This window comes from Notolepis coatsorum, assembly GCF_963971535.1.
Source record: "Notolepis coatsorum genome assembly, chromosome: 1".
NCBI lineage: Eukaryota > Metazoa > Chordata > Actinopteri > Aulopiformes > Paralepididae > Notolepis > Notolepis coatsorum.
In genome coordinates, this window is record NC_140165.1 from 293,770,079 (window position 1) to 293,788,241 (window position 18,163).

General features: G+C 45.5%; 1 protein-coding gene across 1 annotated transcript in view; it reads left to right on the plus strand.

Annotated features, from left to right (window-relative positions):
- LOC311235914 (nucleolar pre-ribosomal-associated protein 1-like) overlaps window positions 1-17,827 on the plus strand; it is a 31,316-nt gene extending 13,489 nt beyond the window's left edge. The window contains 20 exon segments of the mRNA XM_084323440.1: window positions 487-702; window positions 801-986; window positions 1,415-2,255; window positions 2,415-2,619; window positions 2,724-2,910; window positions 3,878-3,936; window positions 4,045-4,235; window positions 4,642-4,752; window positions 5,017-5,080; window positions 5,930-6,098; window positions 7,173-7,281; window positions 9,958-10,118; window positions 10,238-10,349; window positions 11,218-11,324; window positions 13,106-13,249; window positions 13,819-13,928; window positions 14,203-14,382; window positions 15,401-15,642; window positions 16,032-16,619; window positions 17,212-17,827. Of these exon segments, the coding sequence (XP_084179566.1) occupies window positions 487-702; window positions 801-986; window positions 1,415-2,255; window positions 2,415-2,619; window positions 2,724-2,910; window positions 3,878-3,936; window positions 4,045-4,235; window positions 4,642-4,752; window positions 5,017-5,080; window positions 5,930-6,098; window positions 7,173-7,281; window positions 9,958-10,118; window positions 10,238-10,349; window positions 11,218-11,324; window positions 13,106-13,249; window positions 13,819-13,928; window positions 14,203-14,382; window positions 15,401-15,642; window positions 16,032-16,619; window positions 17,212-17,417 (4,188 nt within the window). The 3' untranslated portion in view covers window positions 17,418-17,827.
- The last annotated feature ends 336 nt before the right edge of the window (window positions 17,828-18,163 follow it).

The following is an 18,163-nucleotide window of genomic DNA, read 5'->3' on the forward strand; positions in this document are numbered from 1 at the left end:
TTCTGACAATGTGGCCCCCTGAACAATTTAGTTGAATAGCCCTGGTATATACCTTTGATTTGGAAATAATCTAGGTTTCAGGCGGGCAACCTGAACGATTTGGGCATATGCATAACACGTCATATCTCGCAATCTAGAAAAAAATACTGGATTATTTTGGAAAGGGGCGATGTTTAGCGTGGAATAGCGCACAAACTAAAGTATGTAGAAATGAACTGGTTTGTCAGTGTTGCACTATAAACAATGCCTGTCAAATGAGCCATACTATTGTCTCCATAGCTATAATACAGAATACACGATGGGTCCGCAAACATCGCGAAAATGGTCAATAACGCTGGCGCCATTGAATAAAGATGGGAAAACAGCGTGGCAGTCAACGAGTTAATGTGTTAAAAATATACTTGTCATCATTATCCCTTATATCGAAATGTATTTTCCCCAAATCTGATATAACAATTATCTAAGAACTTTTTTTCTGTTTCACAGTTCGAGTCTGAAAGCCCTTCCACAGACTTACCAGCCTCTACTTCTTTCGCGGAATCCCTGAAAGCTACATACATCCGAGGACCCCCGGCCTTCCTGGACGACACCTTCAGGAGCAACGCGGAGGCGTCTCTGGTCACCATGGAGATGGACGAGTTTCCAGTGGCGATCAAGCAGATTCTACTCTACGTCAAGTCCACAGTGGACAACTTTGGCACGGTGAGCGCGGAAATCAGCGTTGTATTCCCAACAAAGTCAACTTTCAAATCCAACCAAATGTATTTTAATGAGTATTGTTCCTTTTTCTTTACACACAGCTCCCCAAAGGCACAGCGGTTCCGGTTTTGAGTGCTTTAATGGGAATACTCAAGGACGTGGTGACCAAGCTCCAGGGATGTCAGCAGGTTGTACCCTCGGAGCCGGTGGCAGTGAGCGTCCAAGAGGGATCTGACCTCTTCCTGGACACCAGCCCGTCATCTGCACCGGAGACCAACAACCAGCAGGTTGGAGACGCCAAGTCTGTTTGTTTGTTTGTTTTATTAGGATCCACATTAGCTGTCAAATTAATGACCAAATACAGAATGCAATTAGCAATACAATTAAAACAAGAACAATTTAATTTAAAAAGTAAAATAAAAACATTAAATAGTTAATCACATCATACTACATCACATCAGTCAAATTTACATCATTTCACCTTTTAATATCTTTTTAAAACTATATATTTATTCTTTACTAGCCTTGTGGAGACTGGTAGATTGCTCCAGTCGAATGTGGCTCTATAGCGCACTGTAGATTTTAAATTATTAGTCCACTTGCTTGATTTCATGTTGTTTGATAGAGGAAATGTCTCTTGATGACCATATCGAGTTAATTTCTTCTTTTCCTTACGTGACACTGTACATGACATCACCACGTTTCTGTGTTTCAGATCCTCGTGGCCGCGCTGAGCTCCATCTTCAAGCATCCGTGTCTGGAGCAGTGGTTTCTGGCTCTGGAACAGTCTGCGTTGCCTCCCCACACTCTGAACCCCGTCACACTGAAACACCTGTGTGGCCAGCTGACCGACGACATCCTGGGCCTCCTGGAGGCCGGCGCTCCCGCCCTGAGAGACGCCGGTCACCCGGAGGTCCTCGACGGCTACCTGAGGGCCGTGGAGAGTGCCGTGCTCCGAGAGCTGCGAGAGAAGGGCTCCCGGGCCCCGAAGAAGCGGTCCCGATCCGTCCAGGCCCTCCTCTCTCTGCACGGCTACATGGACTCCTCTCGTCTGCGGGAGGTGATATCCTCCCTGCTGCTCCTCCCCCGGGAGAGCCTCATCACCCCCGCCGGCGCCGGCGACCGCTCGGCCGAGCTCAGCGAGTACGGTCTCGCGGCGCTTCACGTCCTCAGAGAGAGCACGGCCAACCCTTCCCGGGACCCCCACCTGTCTCTGTCCCAGGCGCATCTCCACGGCCTGGGCGCCCTGCTGCTGTCTTGCTCCAGCCCCTCGCTGGAGGCCTTCCTCCTCCAGATGCTCACCAGCGAGCCGGGCAGTGCCAAGTTCCTCCAGCAGGAGGTGCTGCTGCACTGCCTGCGGGAGCCTCTCCCGGCCACCCGGGCCATCGGCTCCCTGCTGCTGCAGAACTGCTCCACCCACCGCCTCCGCTTTGAGCTGTGGTGCCTGGAGCCGGCGAACATGGAGCAGCTCTCCGTGAAGACGGAGGCCTTCCTCCCGCTGGTCAACACATACCTACAGATGGCAAGCAGGGAGGACCCTGCCAGACCTAAAGATGGTTTGTAGTGACAAGTTCAGTTAAACTAGAAGCCTTAGTAGATGGCAGAATTATTATTTTATATATATAAAAAAATTAAAATAATACGGTACATTACTTGATTGCATTTGCCATTCATACCTTTGTTTACCCCCCCCCCCCTGTGCCAATGTTGTTCAGTGCAAATCAGTGTTTTGGAAGCCTTGAAACAAGCTCTGCTGGCCAGGTTGTGTGCGTCAGTGCTGTGTGACAAGCCAGAAGACTCTTTGTCTGAGAATGTCCAAACTCTGGCGAGCTTAGTCAAGCTGGTCGCACAAGTCAAGGACATCGGGGACTTGATCAACAAACTGCCAACGGCGCTTCAGACAGTGGGCCATTTTGAAAGGTAACATCTCACTGACTCAAAAAACTTGTCAGAAATGTTCTGTTGTGATGTGCTTGCCCGTCACATTCCTTGGCTGTTCCTAAATTAATTGGTTTCATCTTCAGGTGGCAGCTAGTGGATGCAGTCACTGAAAAGCTGGCTGATCTTCCAGAGGAGAAAGAAACCTGGAGGACATCCGTGGTGACCTCTGCCCTCAACTGGCTGATCTCCTCTTACAATCACTCCAAAGAGCAGGCCAGTGCCCCGTCTGCTGAAGAAGAGAGCATCCTGGAGAGACTGCAACGACTTGTCGTGGGTTTATTTTCCTCACTTTTTTTTTTAAGAATGTAAAAACATTTATTTCATGCATGTGATAATTAAGGATGGTCCGATATTGATATCGGATATCGGCCCCGATATGACTAAATAGCTGGATCGGGTATCTAATAAATAATTTTTTTTAATATCAGATTTTTTATTATTATTTGTTTGGTCCACTTTTTCTCCTCCTGTTTTTCTGTATTTTCCTCTCCTCATCCCAATTTAGTCGTTATGCCAATTCCCCCCTCCCCTTCATGGTCGTTGCGCGCATGTGCCCCCCACTGGTCGGTCTAGGGAGCCCTGAAGTCTATCACATGCTTCCTCCGATACATAGGAGACAGCCAGCAGCCTCTTTTCACCTGACAACGCGGACTCTCATTGGTGAAGTGTAACGCGTGGGAGGTCACACTACCTTCACCATTTCCCTCCCTCGCTGTGCAGGCGCCCTGACCGACCTGTAGGAGTTGCTGTTTACAACGACCAGATTACCACCCACCGGCTTCCCTCCCGCTGACACCGCCAATTGTGTCAGTATGACGGCCGGCCAAGCCGGAGGCACCGCTGACAGCCGGATTCGATACCATTGTCTCTGCGGTGGTAGACGGACCCTTTAGTCTGCTGTACTACCCGGCCACCCAGATTTCTTCTTATTATTATAATAATAAATAAAATAATAAATAACAATTCAGTACATTAATATCTCTGTGTTAATTTGTTACATTTGGTTTCACTAAGTTAGGAAAGTAATGTTTTAAGTCAAGCCCGATGTTGCCTTGCACAAAAGAATGATCCCAGTCTCTTCCACACAGTGACGCATACAGTTTATTGATTGAACAATGGGTATCTGATCGGTACTCTGTATCGGCCGATACCCAAAGCCCAGGTATCGGTATCGGGACTGAAAAAGTCGGATCGGTGCATTCCTAGTGATAATTGATCCCAAAATGTCTTTCCTCAGACTTTTCCTGAAGACATCATGGCGTCCAAATGGAACAGTTTTGTGAAGACCGGACTGAAGTGAGATGTTCGATATAAATACCTCATATAATCACCGCTTCATCCATTTTGCTCGACGTTGTGATAAAGATCACGTCTTAACCTGAAACGTCGATCTCCCTCTCAAAGATATCGCTATAGAGACCACCGCTTCCTGAGCGCCCTGACCCACCTGCTGGAGCTGATGTATGGAGGCAGCGATGACCCCAGGGACCTGCTGCCCTTAGCGACCATGCACATGATGGCCAGTAGCCACTCCCTCTTCCTGCCCACCATGCTGGTCTCCGAGCAGGACCTTAGTGGGGATCACCAGGCCAAAGGTAAATTATTACGAGTTGGGGGTGTAATGAAAGTTCACAAAATAAAATTGCCTTTGGTTCAATGTATCGAAATTTCAGACTGTGTGGATGATTCAACTTCTCTTGTTCTCTTCACTAGGTTTTTTTTCTCTTAGTGTAACTGGTGGTATCGTACGGCTACCACTATTGGCGTTCAGTTTCAGACACATTTTTATTGTTTACGATTTATGAATACATTTTAACGAATAAAGAATCGAAAATCGAATGGAATCGTGACCTCATCATTGGAATTCATATATAATCTGAAGGCATGTGTATCGTTTCAACCCTAAAAACAAATTGAATGTAGTAAAGGGATGGAGTACAATACTCCAATGTCCTGCAAATTATATTAAACACAAATATATTCTCTGTGCGCCCATTCTAGAAGCGTTGGTGTCCTTCCTTCTCTGTCTGGTGAAGAAATGTCCATCGGTCTGTAACATCAATCACTTTGTTGTTCTACTGGGAGCATATGGAGCCACACTGAGCATTACAGGTAAATACATTTATTGGTGTGTGTGCGTGTGTGTGTGTTTCAACTGACCTTTTAAATAAAAAATTTAAACAAATACATTTTTACTTTACTAATTTACCTGCCAATAGGTTGATTGATACATGTGATACATTTTTCTGTATTTTAATTAGACAGAAAATCCACTCCCTGAATTCACAGAATTGAATGTGAATTGATCCCAAACCCTGGTGTTTTTTGAAGGTCTTCCCGTCTCCTCTTCTCCTCACACCTGTTCTTGATTTGCAGATCAGAAAGTGTTACTGCTCCTTCAGGAGTACGAGAAGAACAACATCAGTCTGTTGAAATTCCAGTAAGTACACAGTGTGCGTAATGCATGCGTGCGTGTGAGTGAGACAGTGTTGTAGTCGAGTCACTAAATCTCGAGGTCGAGTCTCGAGTCCCCAGTGTTCGAGTCCAAGTCCAAGTCACCAAAGAAGAGTCCGAGTAGAATCCCCATTACCCTAGTCCGAGTCCAAATCATCAAGGTTGAGTCCACTCCACTCTGGCAGTCAAAGAGCTGACATACAAAAAAAAAAAAAGTCTACATTAAACCTAAATGACACAGCGGTCACTGTTTCAAAGGGAGTTTATTTACTTTGTGACACAATAGCCAAACTAATGCACTAGCCATCAATATCTTATGCCAAATTATTAATGCCTATTACAAAAAATTATTATAATAATAAAATAACTTTATCAATTAACCTTCAGAGTTCGAATGCAGTCAATTGATTGAAAACCTTTATTTATCCCAGAGGGGAGATTCAGATGTCCATCACAGCATAACAGCAATTTAAAAACAGTAAAAACAGTTAATGGAAACAGTTAATACATAACATACACTTATTAGTATGTGTTAAAAACAAGATGGACAAATACATAGGGATAAAAAAGAGCTAAAATAGAGCTAAAAGTGGTGAAAAGAAAAAGAGACAAGTCCAATCATGATGTTAAATAATTCAATGAATTGGTTACAGTCCACAACCCAGCTCCTCCAGTCCACGGCAGTTAGCCCGTCCTAATGCTCGAGTCCGAGTCATCAGTGCTCAAGTCCAAGTCGAGTCACAAGTCCTGAAAATGAGTCCAGGACTCGGAGTGGAGTCCTACAACACTGGTGTGAGAAGGGGCCATGGATGTCACGCTGTGTTCTGACCTCCAGGTCTCTGCTGTGGGGCCCGGCAGCGGTGGAGCACCACAAGGCCAGGAAGAGCATGGGCGCCTCCTTGTGGCAGCAGCCCAGCGCTGAGGACCTGCTGGCTCTGCTCAGTGAGGACAGGATGCTCCACACTGTCGCACATTTCCCCCAGCAGCGCAGACTCATCCTCCAGGTTGGCATCCGACTCTCATTCACTTGCACTTGTTTTCATTTAATCCAGAATTTTCTTTGATTTTTATAAATGGTATTTTTCAATGGTATTATTCACATACATTTCTCTCTTAACCCATTGTTAATGATAATATAGATCTGTTTTATTCTAGTGTGTACAAATATTACCAACTGAATATTATAAACTGACTTCTTGCAGCCACTAAATTCAGTGAATACAATTGATATGGTATACAATCCCTCTATATACTTCTATATACACCTACATATAACCCATAACCCACAATAATGCTATACCATATACTGTATATTTATTCTCACTGTACATTTATATCTATCCCCTCCTGTGTGTAATTACCTGCGCATAATCATTTTACATATCTGTAGACACCATAGTATATATCTGTACATATCCTACTCTTACTAGTTACGCTGCTGGCCAGTATGACTACTACCATACTGTCTTTATATCTGTATCACTGTACATATTAATAATACTCTGGTTGGATGCCAAACTTATTTTCATTGTACTGTACTGGTGCTGTATAATGACAATACATTTTAATCTAATAATAATAATTCATTACATTTATATAGCGCTTTTCTCAGACTCAAATCGCTTTACAACGTAGGATGTTACGGAAATTGCCTCCTTCACCACCACTGGTAGCACCCAACCTTGGGCTACCAGGCTCAATGGCTACCATACACTGGCACCAGGCACACATCACACTACACAATGGCTGAACGGCTCAGGAGACGGGGATTGATCAGCCAATTAAGAGGAAGGGATGATTTAGGTGGCCTTGATGTCAGAGACCTGATTGGGAATTTGGCCAGGAACGTTGGGGAACCCCCTACTCTTTATGTTAGGCGTCCTGGGTTCTTTAACGACCGAATTAAATATTAGTCAATCTAATCTAATCACATTTAACTGTTTTCCAGTTCATTCAACTAGAGAATGAAAAGATGTCTCCAATGTTATTTCTTCTTGTGGTGGGGCTACCCATTCGTTTACATTTGGATCACTGATTGGGCCTTTAAGACATGTATGTTCATGGTCTCCTACTTACAGGAGGGCAAAGAGCTGCTTTACAAGGACGAAGGTGACACAAAGGACCTGGGGAACTCTACCTATGACCCCTGTTTCCTGTTGCCTCTGTTCAGCGCCATGCTGCGGCCAGGTGAGCGTATTCCACTGTCGCGACTCTCTTGTATTGACTGTAAAGTTGCTTTACCGCAGAGTAAAACGAGGCCACAGCCAGCTCTGTACTCATCATCAGGCCACATATAGAGCCCTTAACTACTGCTCCTGAACTACTGCTTCCTGCTTTACAAAGGACTAAACTGAGGTGAAAGCGGGCCAGGCGTCGGACATTGCCAGTCAAAGGTCGCCACTCCTATCAAACACACACGAGGAGGGGAGGGGCTGAGCTTTTACCTCCGGCTACTCATGTTACCTGGCGAGAGGGAGAGCGTGGGAAGCTGATCGAGAGGGCGGTCGAAGTATCGGGGGAAACTCCATTGCTGTGGTTCTTCAAAACGGAATGAGGGTAGAGCTATGTGTCATTATGACATAATGGCTCTTCCAAATGAGTAGCTTCCAGTTCAGTTCACTTTCCCACTGCCGATATTTCTGAGTGGTGGATTTTTCCTTTTTACGTCAAGTCAATTGATTGAGTTATTAACACTTTCAGTGCCATAAACGAAGATTCTCGTTTCTGGGCCTAAGTCGTTCAGTGCCATAAACGAAGATTCTAAGGCTGAGGTTACACCTTTCGTATCATCTTCGTATTGTTTTCTTATACGTATCGCCGCGTATCGCCGCAACGTCATGCGCCTCGAGTCACACTTTCGTTTTTTTTTTGTTTTTGTCAGCCAAGCACACTGATGTAGTACACTGCCAAAGCAGTAGGTGGCAGTAGGTGGCAAACATGAAGGCAATTTCAACCAATCAGAACGAATGTGCCAATACACTTCCTGGTGGAAGCTCCAGCAAAAGAAAATGTCAATAAGGCAGGCGCCTATGCCGCGCCACCATCTTGCTTTACTCAATGCAGCAATAATTTTTCAGCAAAGCCTAATAAAAGTGCAATAAACAAAACGGATACATTCACTGTGTGTTCTGCCTGTCATTTGTTGATGAAACAAAACTAACATCAACACAAGTGACCACCAAGAGCGGATAGTTTAGGCTAAAAAACGATCGGTAGCATTGTAGCATTGTTAGCTGCATGCTAACGTCAATGGAGTATGCCATTATAACAATATAGCATTGTGGCTAGAAGCTAACGTTAGCTCACGCTACTTAGCCAGCATCAAAACTGATGATATCGCGAGCTATCAGTAGTTAGATAACATTAGAGACAACGCTGTGTGTATTAAACAAAGGTGAATAGATGACTGGGCCATTTTGTTTAATGCTTCTTAAGTTGAAAGAGGAACTCTGAGCTAACAGGGTCTGAATCCTGATAGCTCACGTTAGCCAGCTGCTCATGCAATCGGTAATGCTAGCAGAATGAATGGATGTAAACTTTATTTAACATATTGCATATGGGTACAATACAATACGGCTCAATACAAACAATTGTTAAGGGAATGCAGACTGTTGTAGCTTGGACTGGGGTCCTTATAACAATAACTTGACAACACATGGTAGCTGAAGCTATTTGGGACACGGAGCTCTGTCCCAAACACACACACTGTACACAGGAAGGGCACGCAGATGGTATCTACTGCGCATGGGCGTTTTCGCAACAACTGCTCCGTGCTGACTACACGCTGTTGCCGAAGCGTTTTTTTTGCGTATCTCCAAACGCAAACACAATTTTGCGTTTCAGCCGTATCCACAAAAAAACGCCAAAAAACGCATTTCTGTGTAGATAGGACATGAAACGTCGTCAAAAACGTATAAAAAAACGCCAGGAATACACTAGTCTAACCATAGCCTAATTTCTGGGTCGTTTTTCCTTTTTTTTCGATTTTAATACCCTATTCAATGTCAGGGAGCTGTATGTTGCCTGTAAAAGCCATACTGGGACTCCGAAGGTGCAGTACCGGCCGCATCGTACCAGGCGGCGACATCGAGCACCCTTTGAAACATTGTGTCTTTCTTGGGCTGTGCATCGATTATATGGGTCCGGCTTGGCTATTTTTCTCCGGACAAGACAAGCGTTTAGAACGCTCGGATTGAGAAAAGTCAGATACTCCAGATCGGTGTTGTGGGATGGATTATGTTGGCGACATGATGGGCATCAATACTTGGAATGCCGATCAGATAATTGGAATATTCTTTTCGGGGTACATCCTAGTCAAGGTAAGGGCTATATGATATCAATCTTGCGTTGATCCAAGAATGTTTTCATTGCGATCCGAGAGTATGTGTGTAACGATAGTCCACAATGTATGCCGCATCAAAAAACTACCCCCCCCCCCCTTTCATGCATTCATGATGAAACATAATACCTATCATATGCATTTGATTTTTTAATTGTAGCATGTGTAGGGACAAAACGCCAATGGATTTAGTATAATACACGTTCTGGCTTATAACCAGCCTCCCAGGAATTAGCCCAGATCATTCCGAAATAACACTCATATTCACCACGGTATAAAACGGGAACGTATGGATGGAATTTTTTTTCTTTTTTGCATCTTGACCGTTAGAAACTCAGTGTCAAATGACCATAGTATTGTATCCATAGCTATAATATAGAATATAGTTATAGCTCTACAAACAAGGTGACGGACTCCATTAGTTTAATGCGTGGCCTCGTATAGCCGTCGCCCGAAAACAGCGCGGCACAGAAAGTGTTAATGCTTACGACGGCCACCCTTTCCTCCCTCTCTCTACGTGACAGAATCTGTGATCGACTGCGTGAAGTTTGTATCCAGCCATGCCCTCGGGGTGACCGTCATGGCCCTAAGTAGCTACGACCCCAAACTGAGAGCGGCGGCCTACCATGTACTCGGCGCCTTCTACCAGCACCTAGACGGAGCCCGCTTCAGAGAGAAGAGACAGGTAGACGGAGGATCTTGAGTTAATGTTCACAAATGTATAAATCAGAATCACCATAGATTACGAGCATAAACACCAGCGTAATAATGAACACAATAACAGCGAGGGGTTTCTGTCTGCAGCTGCTCTACTTGTTGGATATGGCGAAGAATGGCATTCGGCAGCAGAATCTCAGACTGCCGTTCGTCTTAACCACGTATATCGCCAAGGTTGCCCAGCAGATGCTTAAGCCAGGTCTGTATATATATATTTTACAAAATCTTACTTTTACTGCTCCCGATGAGCAGGTTGCCACTGTGAGGGAAATCAACCCGATCAGAGTAATATGGTCTGGATGACCCAAACTGGGACACCAGCTGGTGTGTCCCAGGTGATGTCACGAGTCCACTCAGGCGTGGCTCTTTATAGGGTGAGAGAGGGGGGAATTCTGGGTAGAATTGCTAGGTTCAGGATTGGATGAGGCTTAGGGTGAATTAGAGGGGAGATGGGGGGAGGAATCAGGAGGAGGAGGGGTGAGGTAAGGAAGTGGGGGGGGGGGGGGTTAGGAGATGGAGAGGGGGGGGGTGGTATCAGGTGAGGGGGTTGAAGGTGAGAGAGTCGGGGAGGGTAGACAGAACTTGAGTATTGGGGACAATGGGCTGTTTGTCAGGGAGGGGGGGAATTACAATTTGGGATGGCGGGGGAGATACAATTATTCCATATCACCTCTGTCATCAGTGTGTAAATGTCTGAGTGAATGTGAGATGTAAATTGTAAAGCGTTTCGGATAAAAGTGCTATATAAATGGTAAATGGACTGCGTTTATATAGCGCTTTTATCCAAATATATATATATATATTTTTTACCCATTCACACACAGACGGCTGAGGCAACCGTGCAAGGTGCCAACCTGCTCATCGGGAGCAGTTAGGGGTTAAGTGTCAAGGACAATTCGACGTGCTTACCAGGAGGAGCGGGAATCGAACCGGGAACCTCCAGATTACCAGAAGACTACAATATATAAATGTCTATTTACTTGTCGATGACCTGTGTGATTGCGAACGTTGGTGAATTTTTAAATAAGGGTGTTTGTTTGATATTTGTCGTCTTGATCGTTTCTCAGAGGATCACATGTACATGGTGGTGAACAGGTTCCTGCTGTCCCATCAGAGTCTGGACTTCAACCGAGTCCCTGAGTTTTTCAAGCTCTTCTACGGCTTCGACTTGGAGGTAAAGTACTGCAGGCAGGCTGCTGCTGTTTTTACAACCGATGGACTTCAGCCTGTCAAACTGACTGTTTGTCCAAACACACTCTGCTTACATCAACAGCAGACAACCTTCGTCTGTGGTTTGTTTTGCCTCATGTTTATACAGACTCACGTTATCTGTCAAAATATCTGAAGAGAGCAGAGGGCTAGCCTTGAGAGCTTTTACATATATTAGGGGTGTAACGGTACACGTATCCGTACTGAACCGTTTCAGTACTGGACCTTCGGTTCAGTATGCGCGGTGTACCGAACGAATGCAACGGTATGTTAACCACCAATGGAACGCGCATGCAGAACCTTTTTTTGCGTGCAGAATTGAATTCAAAACTCCCAAGTTCACCCCTTCCCAAAATATAACTTGCGCAAAGGGCCGGATGTTCGTTCAACCCACGCACAAGTTGCACAACACTGAGAGATGACCTGTAATTTAGCATAGCCTCATAGAGTGGCGAAGACACAGATGCACACGCACACACACGCACGCACACGCACACACACACACACACACACACACACACACACACACACCCTCTCTCTCAGTGCATGAGGAGGATTGGTGCTAGATTGAGAAGGGGCCGTCTCTCGGAGATCAAATTAATGATAGTTTGCGGCATATATAACGGACATTCATACACAGCAACGCGCCTCCAAACAAGGTGTGATAAACATGAATTGATATATTTTCCTTTGCATGAAACAGGAAATATGTACCATTAGGGGACCTGCATGACGCTTCTTTCTCTATTCAATAACGTTTTACCCTGAGGGATGGTGGTCGCGGTTGTTGTTGTATTCAGTTCAATGTCTCCTATCCGTCATGCAGCGCATTCAGGACCACACTCACAATCTTACATTTTTTTTATTCATTTGAATATTCAATGACAGCCCTACTTAACAGTTACTGCATCACCCCTGAGTGGAACATGGAAAGCCAAATAAATAAACTTAAACTTTCCCCCACTGTACCGAAAACATGTACCGAACCGTGACTTCAAAACCGAGGTACGTACCGAACCATGGTTTTTGTGTACCGTTACACTTCCTAATATATATATATATTTTAACTTTTATTTATCATGCGAAGATCTGCTGAGCATGTTTGCTCTTGTTCAACAAGGCTGTACACACACACACACACACACACACACACACACACACACACACACACACACACACAGTTACACCTCGGAGCTGCCCAGTCTTCTACTGCCGGCCTCTGAGCACCTCATTTGGCACAGATAAGGGTATTAAGTGCCTTGCTCAAGGGCACTTCCGTGGTTGTCGTTGAGGGATGGTAGAGTGTTTCTCATTCACTATTCCACCAATGATATATCCTCCTGCCACGGTGGAGATTCAAGCCTACATCTCTCTTGGACCACCTCTGGCCAAAACCACTAACACTAGGGATGCACTGATAACCGTTTTTAACATGTCTGTTATGGCCGATAACCGATATTATGATCTGTATAAATAAAACTCATTTCTACGATAATCACATTTTGTACAATGTTGGCCCGCAATCCTGTGATGCGTCATTGTCACATGCAAGTAACTTTACCCAAACAAACTGTGTGGCCAAAAGAAACAAAAAAAAACACACACATACAGCTAGACAGTGAAATAAGCATCGGCCCAGTTTTGCTCATTGGACCAATGCTATCAATAAAAATAATCACTATAACCGATATGGTCACCGATATACCGTTCATGCCTAACTAATACCGTGCGACTCCTCCTCCGCAGCACAAGGTGGAGCGGGCGTGGATCCTCGGCGTGCTGGAGGAAGGTGTTACCGATCGATACTGCTATGAGCTGTGTGACCAACAGGGCATCTTCCAGACCCTGCTAGGCTTCAGCAGCAGCCCCCTCTGTGACGAGCACACGCAGGTACACACCGTGGGAGCCAGACAGATGACGTGGTGGAACCTAGCTCTGTGAGCCTCCAACGGTCCCTGAAGCAAGATGTCTGAAGATGATTTGATTTGATTTGATTTATTTTGAAAAGCAGTAAAAACATATTTACATCAAATCGAGGATGTCACAAGAAAGTCCTGCGACTTATTTCCATTGAGGTCCTCAACTCCTCATACAATTAACAGTTAATACGTTAAAGATACATTCAATACAAAAACATATGACATATACAGTAGATACACAATAACATGTGCTCCCTCTTTTCTATACTAATGACATCTGCTACACTGGCTCTGGTGAAAGAATTGTGCACTTTGCTTACCTGAGTAAAGCATCTCTTTAAGAATATGGGGACCGCGCCATATCTGATCTTATGTACCATGGTCAATCTGGCCATGGTAACCCTGGATTCCACTGGTAGCCAGTTGATCTCTCTAAGTTGGTTCCTACCTAATATGGTCTCTGGGCCCCAACCGTAATATGACCCTGATCAGTCTGTTCTGTGCATTGACCATACGTCATGTTTTTGTTTTATCCACCAGGTTCAGATCGCCAGGGTGTTGCGCCAGGCTGCCCACGTGACCAAAGCTGCCTATAACCTCACCAAGAGCCACGGGCTCCTGATCTGGATACTACAGGTGGTGGAGAGAAGGTGGGCTCAAGTGTGGTAAAAGTGTCCTGCAATGAAATCAATTGTTCTATAAGACATTAGGCATTGAATTGGGAAAGGTTGAGAATGATTGAGGGGGGGGGGGGCAGCCAGCATTTACATGTGGAATATTTCTACAGTGTAGGCCATATATAGAGGGGCCTGAAGCGTTGGTCTGTAAATGCAAATGGCTGTATCTGAAAATAGCCTATCAATGATAATAAATGGAAAGAGTTGTCATCGTCAATAACATTGTTTACCGCACATCCCTACTCAGGCATCTGGACCAGTGTTTGTTCGGTACGGTCGTAGATCTGCTCCATGTGCTGTGGTTCACCAACCTGGGGCAGAAGGAGACTCAGACGGAGGACAAGCCGCACGGCTCCACCAAGTGCCTCCCGCTCCCACTCATCAACGAGTTCCTGTGTGCCGTGTCCAGCGTCATCAGACACCTGAGGTAACCTATCCAGTCTTGGCTCACACTCTGTGTGTGTATATAGAGCTGCTACCAACGATTACTTTATGATTTAATTGGTGCATCTAAATGACATATTTTCACCCCAAAACACAATTGAACATTTCGATTTTTCAGAAATATGTTAAAGGAAAACTCCAACATTTTGGGAAATTAGCTTATTTGGCATCTACCCTGGAGTTAGACAAGAAGATACATACCCTTTTTCTTCTCTGTGCATGCAGTAGGAGTAGGAAGACATGCACCGTTAGCCTAGCTTAGCGTCAGTCACTGGAAGTAGGTTCCTCCATTAGCCTAGTTCCCAACGTCTTCCTACTCCTACTGCATGCACAGAGAAGAAAAAGGTATGTATCTTCTTGTCTAACTTCAGTTTTCCTTTAAAGCGTCCACTTGAACAGGGTCTTGAGCATTTTTTCTTCATTTTTTCTTGTATATCTTCTGAAATCAAAATAGAGAAAAACAGACCGCTCGCCCGATATCAGACAGAGAGGTGCAGGAGCTAATGAATAGCAGACTGAATGAAAAGAGCATCCGCACACTCAAATCTGTGCAAGAATGATATGTATTTGCAAGCTAAGTCAGAGACCTTCTTCAAAGCGATCATGGAGGTTTGAAGAAGGTCTCTGACCCCCGAAAGCTTGGAAATAAATACGATTCTTGCACAGATTTGAGTGTGTGGATGCTCTTCTAATACTCTGAATGAAAATATTCTTCTTCTTTTGTATTTCTGTCAGACTATATGCTTTGGAACATTTAACCGTCACCAATGAGAAATGCTTCAGCAATCGATGCTGTCATTTTGAATCAGTCCTTTTTTGTAATCGATTTTATTTGGATTCAGACAATTAATCTCGACGCCCTTTGTCCATGGATTTACTGAAGTGAAAACACTGAACCCTGTGAGAAGCAGAGATTGTATCGTCAGCGAACACGATGCACAATAGATCTTGTAGCCCGTCCTCAAGGTTTCCTATATTTGCTCTGTCGTCTTCTTCTTCAGGATCGGTGTGAAGGCCGGTCAGCTCAGCCTGTTACTGCAGACCGTGGACTCTGTGCTGCAGCATCGTGGGACGGTTCTCGGTGTGCACAGAGAGGCTGACTGGCTGACGCTCCACCCAGAGGCTCTCTCCTGTGCCCAAGCTCTCACTCTGCTCCAGCACTGGGCCCTACTGTCCCACGACGTAGCCCTCCTCAGCCAGTTACAGACCACGGCTGAGAAGCACCGATTAAAAGACCTGCTCGGTGAGTTCTACGAAATCCTGTGACCATGACTGACGCCTGATGCTTTCCTTGTACATATAGTGGGAGCTTTAGAGTCGCTCCCTACTTCATAATCAAGTGTGTTCCTTGTGGGGAGACGGTGGCTCAGGAGGTAGAGCGGCCGTCTGGTAATCGGAAGGTTACCGGCTCCTCCCTGCAGTCCTTGAGCGAGACACTTGACCCCTAACCTAACTGCTCCCGATGAGCAAGTTGGCACCTTGCACGGTTGCCTCCGCCGTGTTTGAACGTGTGAGTGAATGTGAGGCATAAGTTGGATAAAAACGCTATTTAAACGCAGTCCATTTACCTTGTAGCAGACGTGTAAAGTAAACGTCTGAAAGTAAACGGAGATTTGTTTATCCTCTCTTCAGGGACGGGGAAGGATAAGGCCAGAGGCAAAGGCTCCCAGGGCCGCGTCAGAGCGGAGGAGCTGGGAGACGACGCCGAAGCAGAGGAACAACAGCAGCGTGTGCTGACAGAGTGTAAACCTCTCCTCTGCAACATCTTCACACACTGGAGGCCTGCGGCGCGGGCCCTCGCTCGACCCCGGAGCGGTCAACCCGCCCCACCGAGCGACAAACAGGGCCCTGACGGGTTGGACAGTGACACCGCACACCTGCTCACCAAGTGGTCCTTGAGGTTCGTGGCGGAGGGCCCGTACGATGAAAACAGAATGGCGGACTTCCTGCGGTGGTTCCAAAAGGTTGTGATGCCACACAAAGAAACGGTGGGAGTGGTTTTACTCGACCGCGGCCTGAGAGCCGATCTCCTCAGACTCTACCATCAGGCCTTGGAGTCCCAGGATCAGGGCTGGTCCCGGTCAAGGCTGGAGATCCTTCACCTGTTCACCACCATCATGGTGCATCTCCTAGAGTCCCAAGGCTGTCCCCAAGATGACCTGCATCAGGCGGTGCTAAGCGCTTGCTCGCTAGAAACCGCACATGACCAGTCCAGAAAGGGTAAGAGGCTATATACCATCTATTTGAGCACCTTATTGTTCTATATCTGAGCAGTTATAAATATACAGCGAACGGCAAATATACAGAAAATATACAGACGCTACTGCTGACAGCTTTAGATTCAATATTTTATTGCCAATAATATTTATAAAGTACATTCATTGTAAAGAACATTTAAAGGAACACGCCAACATTTTGGGAAATTAGCTGCATGTTAGCCTAGCACAGCACAATGAATGGAAGCAGACATGACCGGTTAGCCTAGGCATTGTCCAACTAACACCTCTCCCGAAGGCTAACCGGTCATGTCCGCTTTCCATTCATTGTGCTAAGCTAGGCTAACATGCAGCCAGATAGCTTTCTACTGAACGCACAGAGAGGAAACTGGTATCTATCTTCTTGTCTCTCTCTGGAGAAGACGATAAGCTAATTTCCCCAAATGTTGGCGTGTTCCTTTAAATATCCCCTTTATTTTTTTACTGTATTCTGTACTTTCAGACCTCAGTAGTGGCATGTGTTCTTGTTGTCATTGGATGTGTTAAATGTTGTCATTGTGGAGAGTTCCTACAGCATGTCGCCGTCTCCTTCCCAGACGCCGGGTTGTTCCTGTTGTCCCTGTACATCCATGAGACGTGGAGCGGAGCGCCGTCGGCACAGCTGCTCCTCTGTCACGCCAGGCTGGTGAGCGGAGCCGAGCGGCGGGGCCACGAGTCGCCGGATAGCTCGCAGACCCACACAGCCGCCAGGGCCATCTGCAACGACATCGCTTCCTCAGTGCACTGCTCAGAGTCACTGTGAAGAGTTGGATTTGCCATCTGAACATTTTCAGTTCCTTTTTAACCCATTCTCTGCCACGCTTATATCCATCGCTGTTTGATCTCTGCCAGCACTGTAAGTCTATGGAGATGTTCACCTTCTTTGCAGGGCTATAACTTTTTAAATTGTATTGCTAAATTGACATTACTATGGCCCATTCAACATCGATTATCTATCGTTCAGGATGTAGGAACATTTAACTTTTTCATTCACACATTCATACGAAAATACCATCTAGAGTATAAATATGTTTTTAACGTTTTCTGCAGTATTTCCCAGAACGTGAGATATAGGCACAAATGCATATATTAGATCATCAAATGCAGTTTGATACCGATCGACGCTATATTAAAAATGTCAACTGTACATGGTCCTAAACGGTATGACTGATCATGCGCGGGTGAACGGAGGGGGGGGGTCGTTTATAATTCCGTGATAGTCGTTCGATGCTTCATGTAGTATGGGTGATATATTGATCAGAGCAGTTTGTATAGAAAATGATAAACAAAAACGCTGAAACTCACGTCAGTCTCCTCGTACCGTTGGGCGATGAGAGTGGAGCAAACAGATCCCAGTTATGTGGTGGGGATCGAGGCGATCCATTTCCGGTTTGTATATTACTAATACACGCCCAAATCATGTAGATTATTGAGTTATGGCAAAGATCCATATCCACGGTGTGTGTATTGAGTCCCGCGACGATAAACGAGTGGCCGGACGGAATAGGG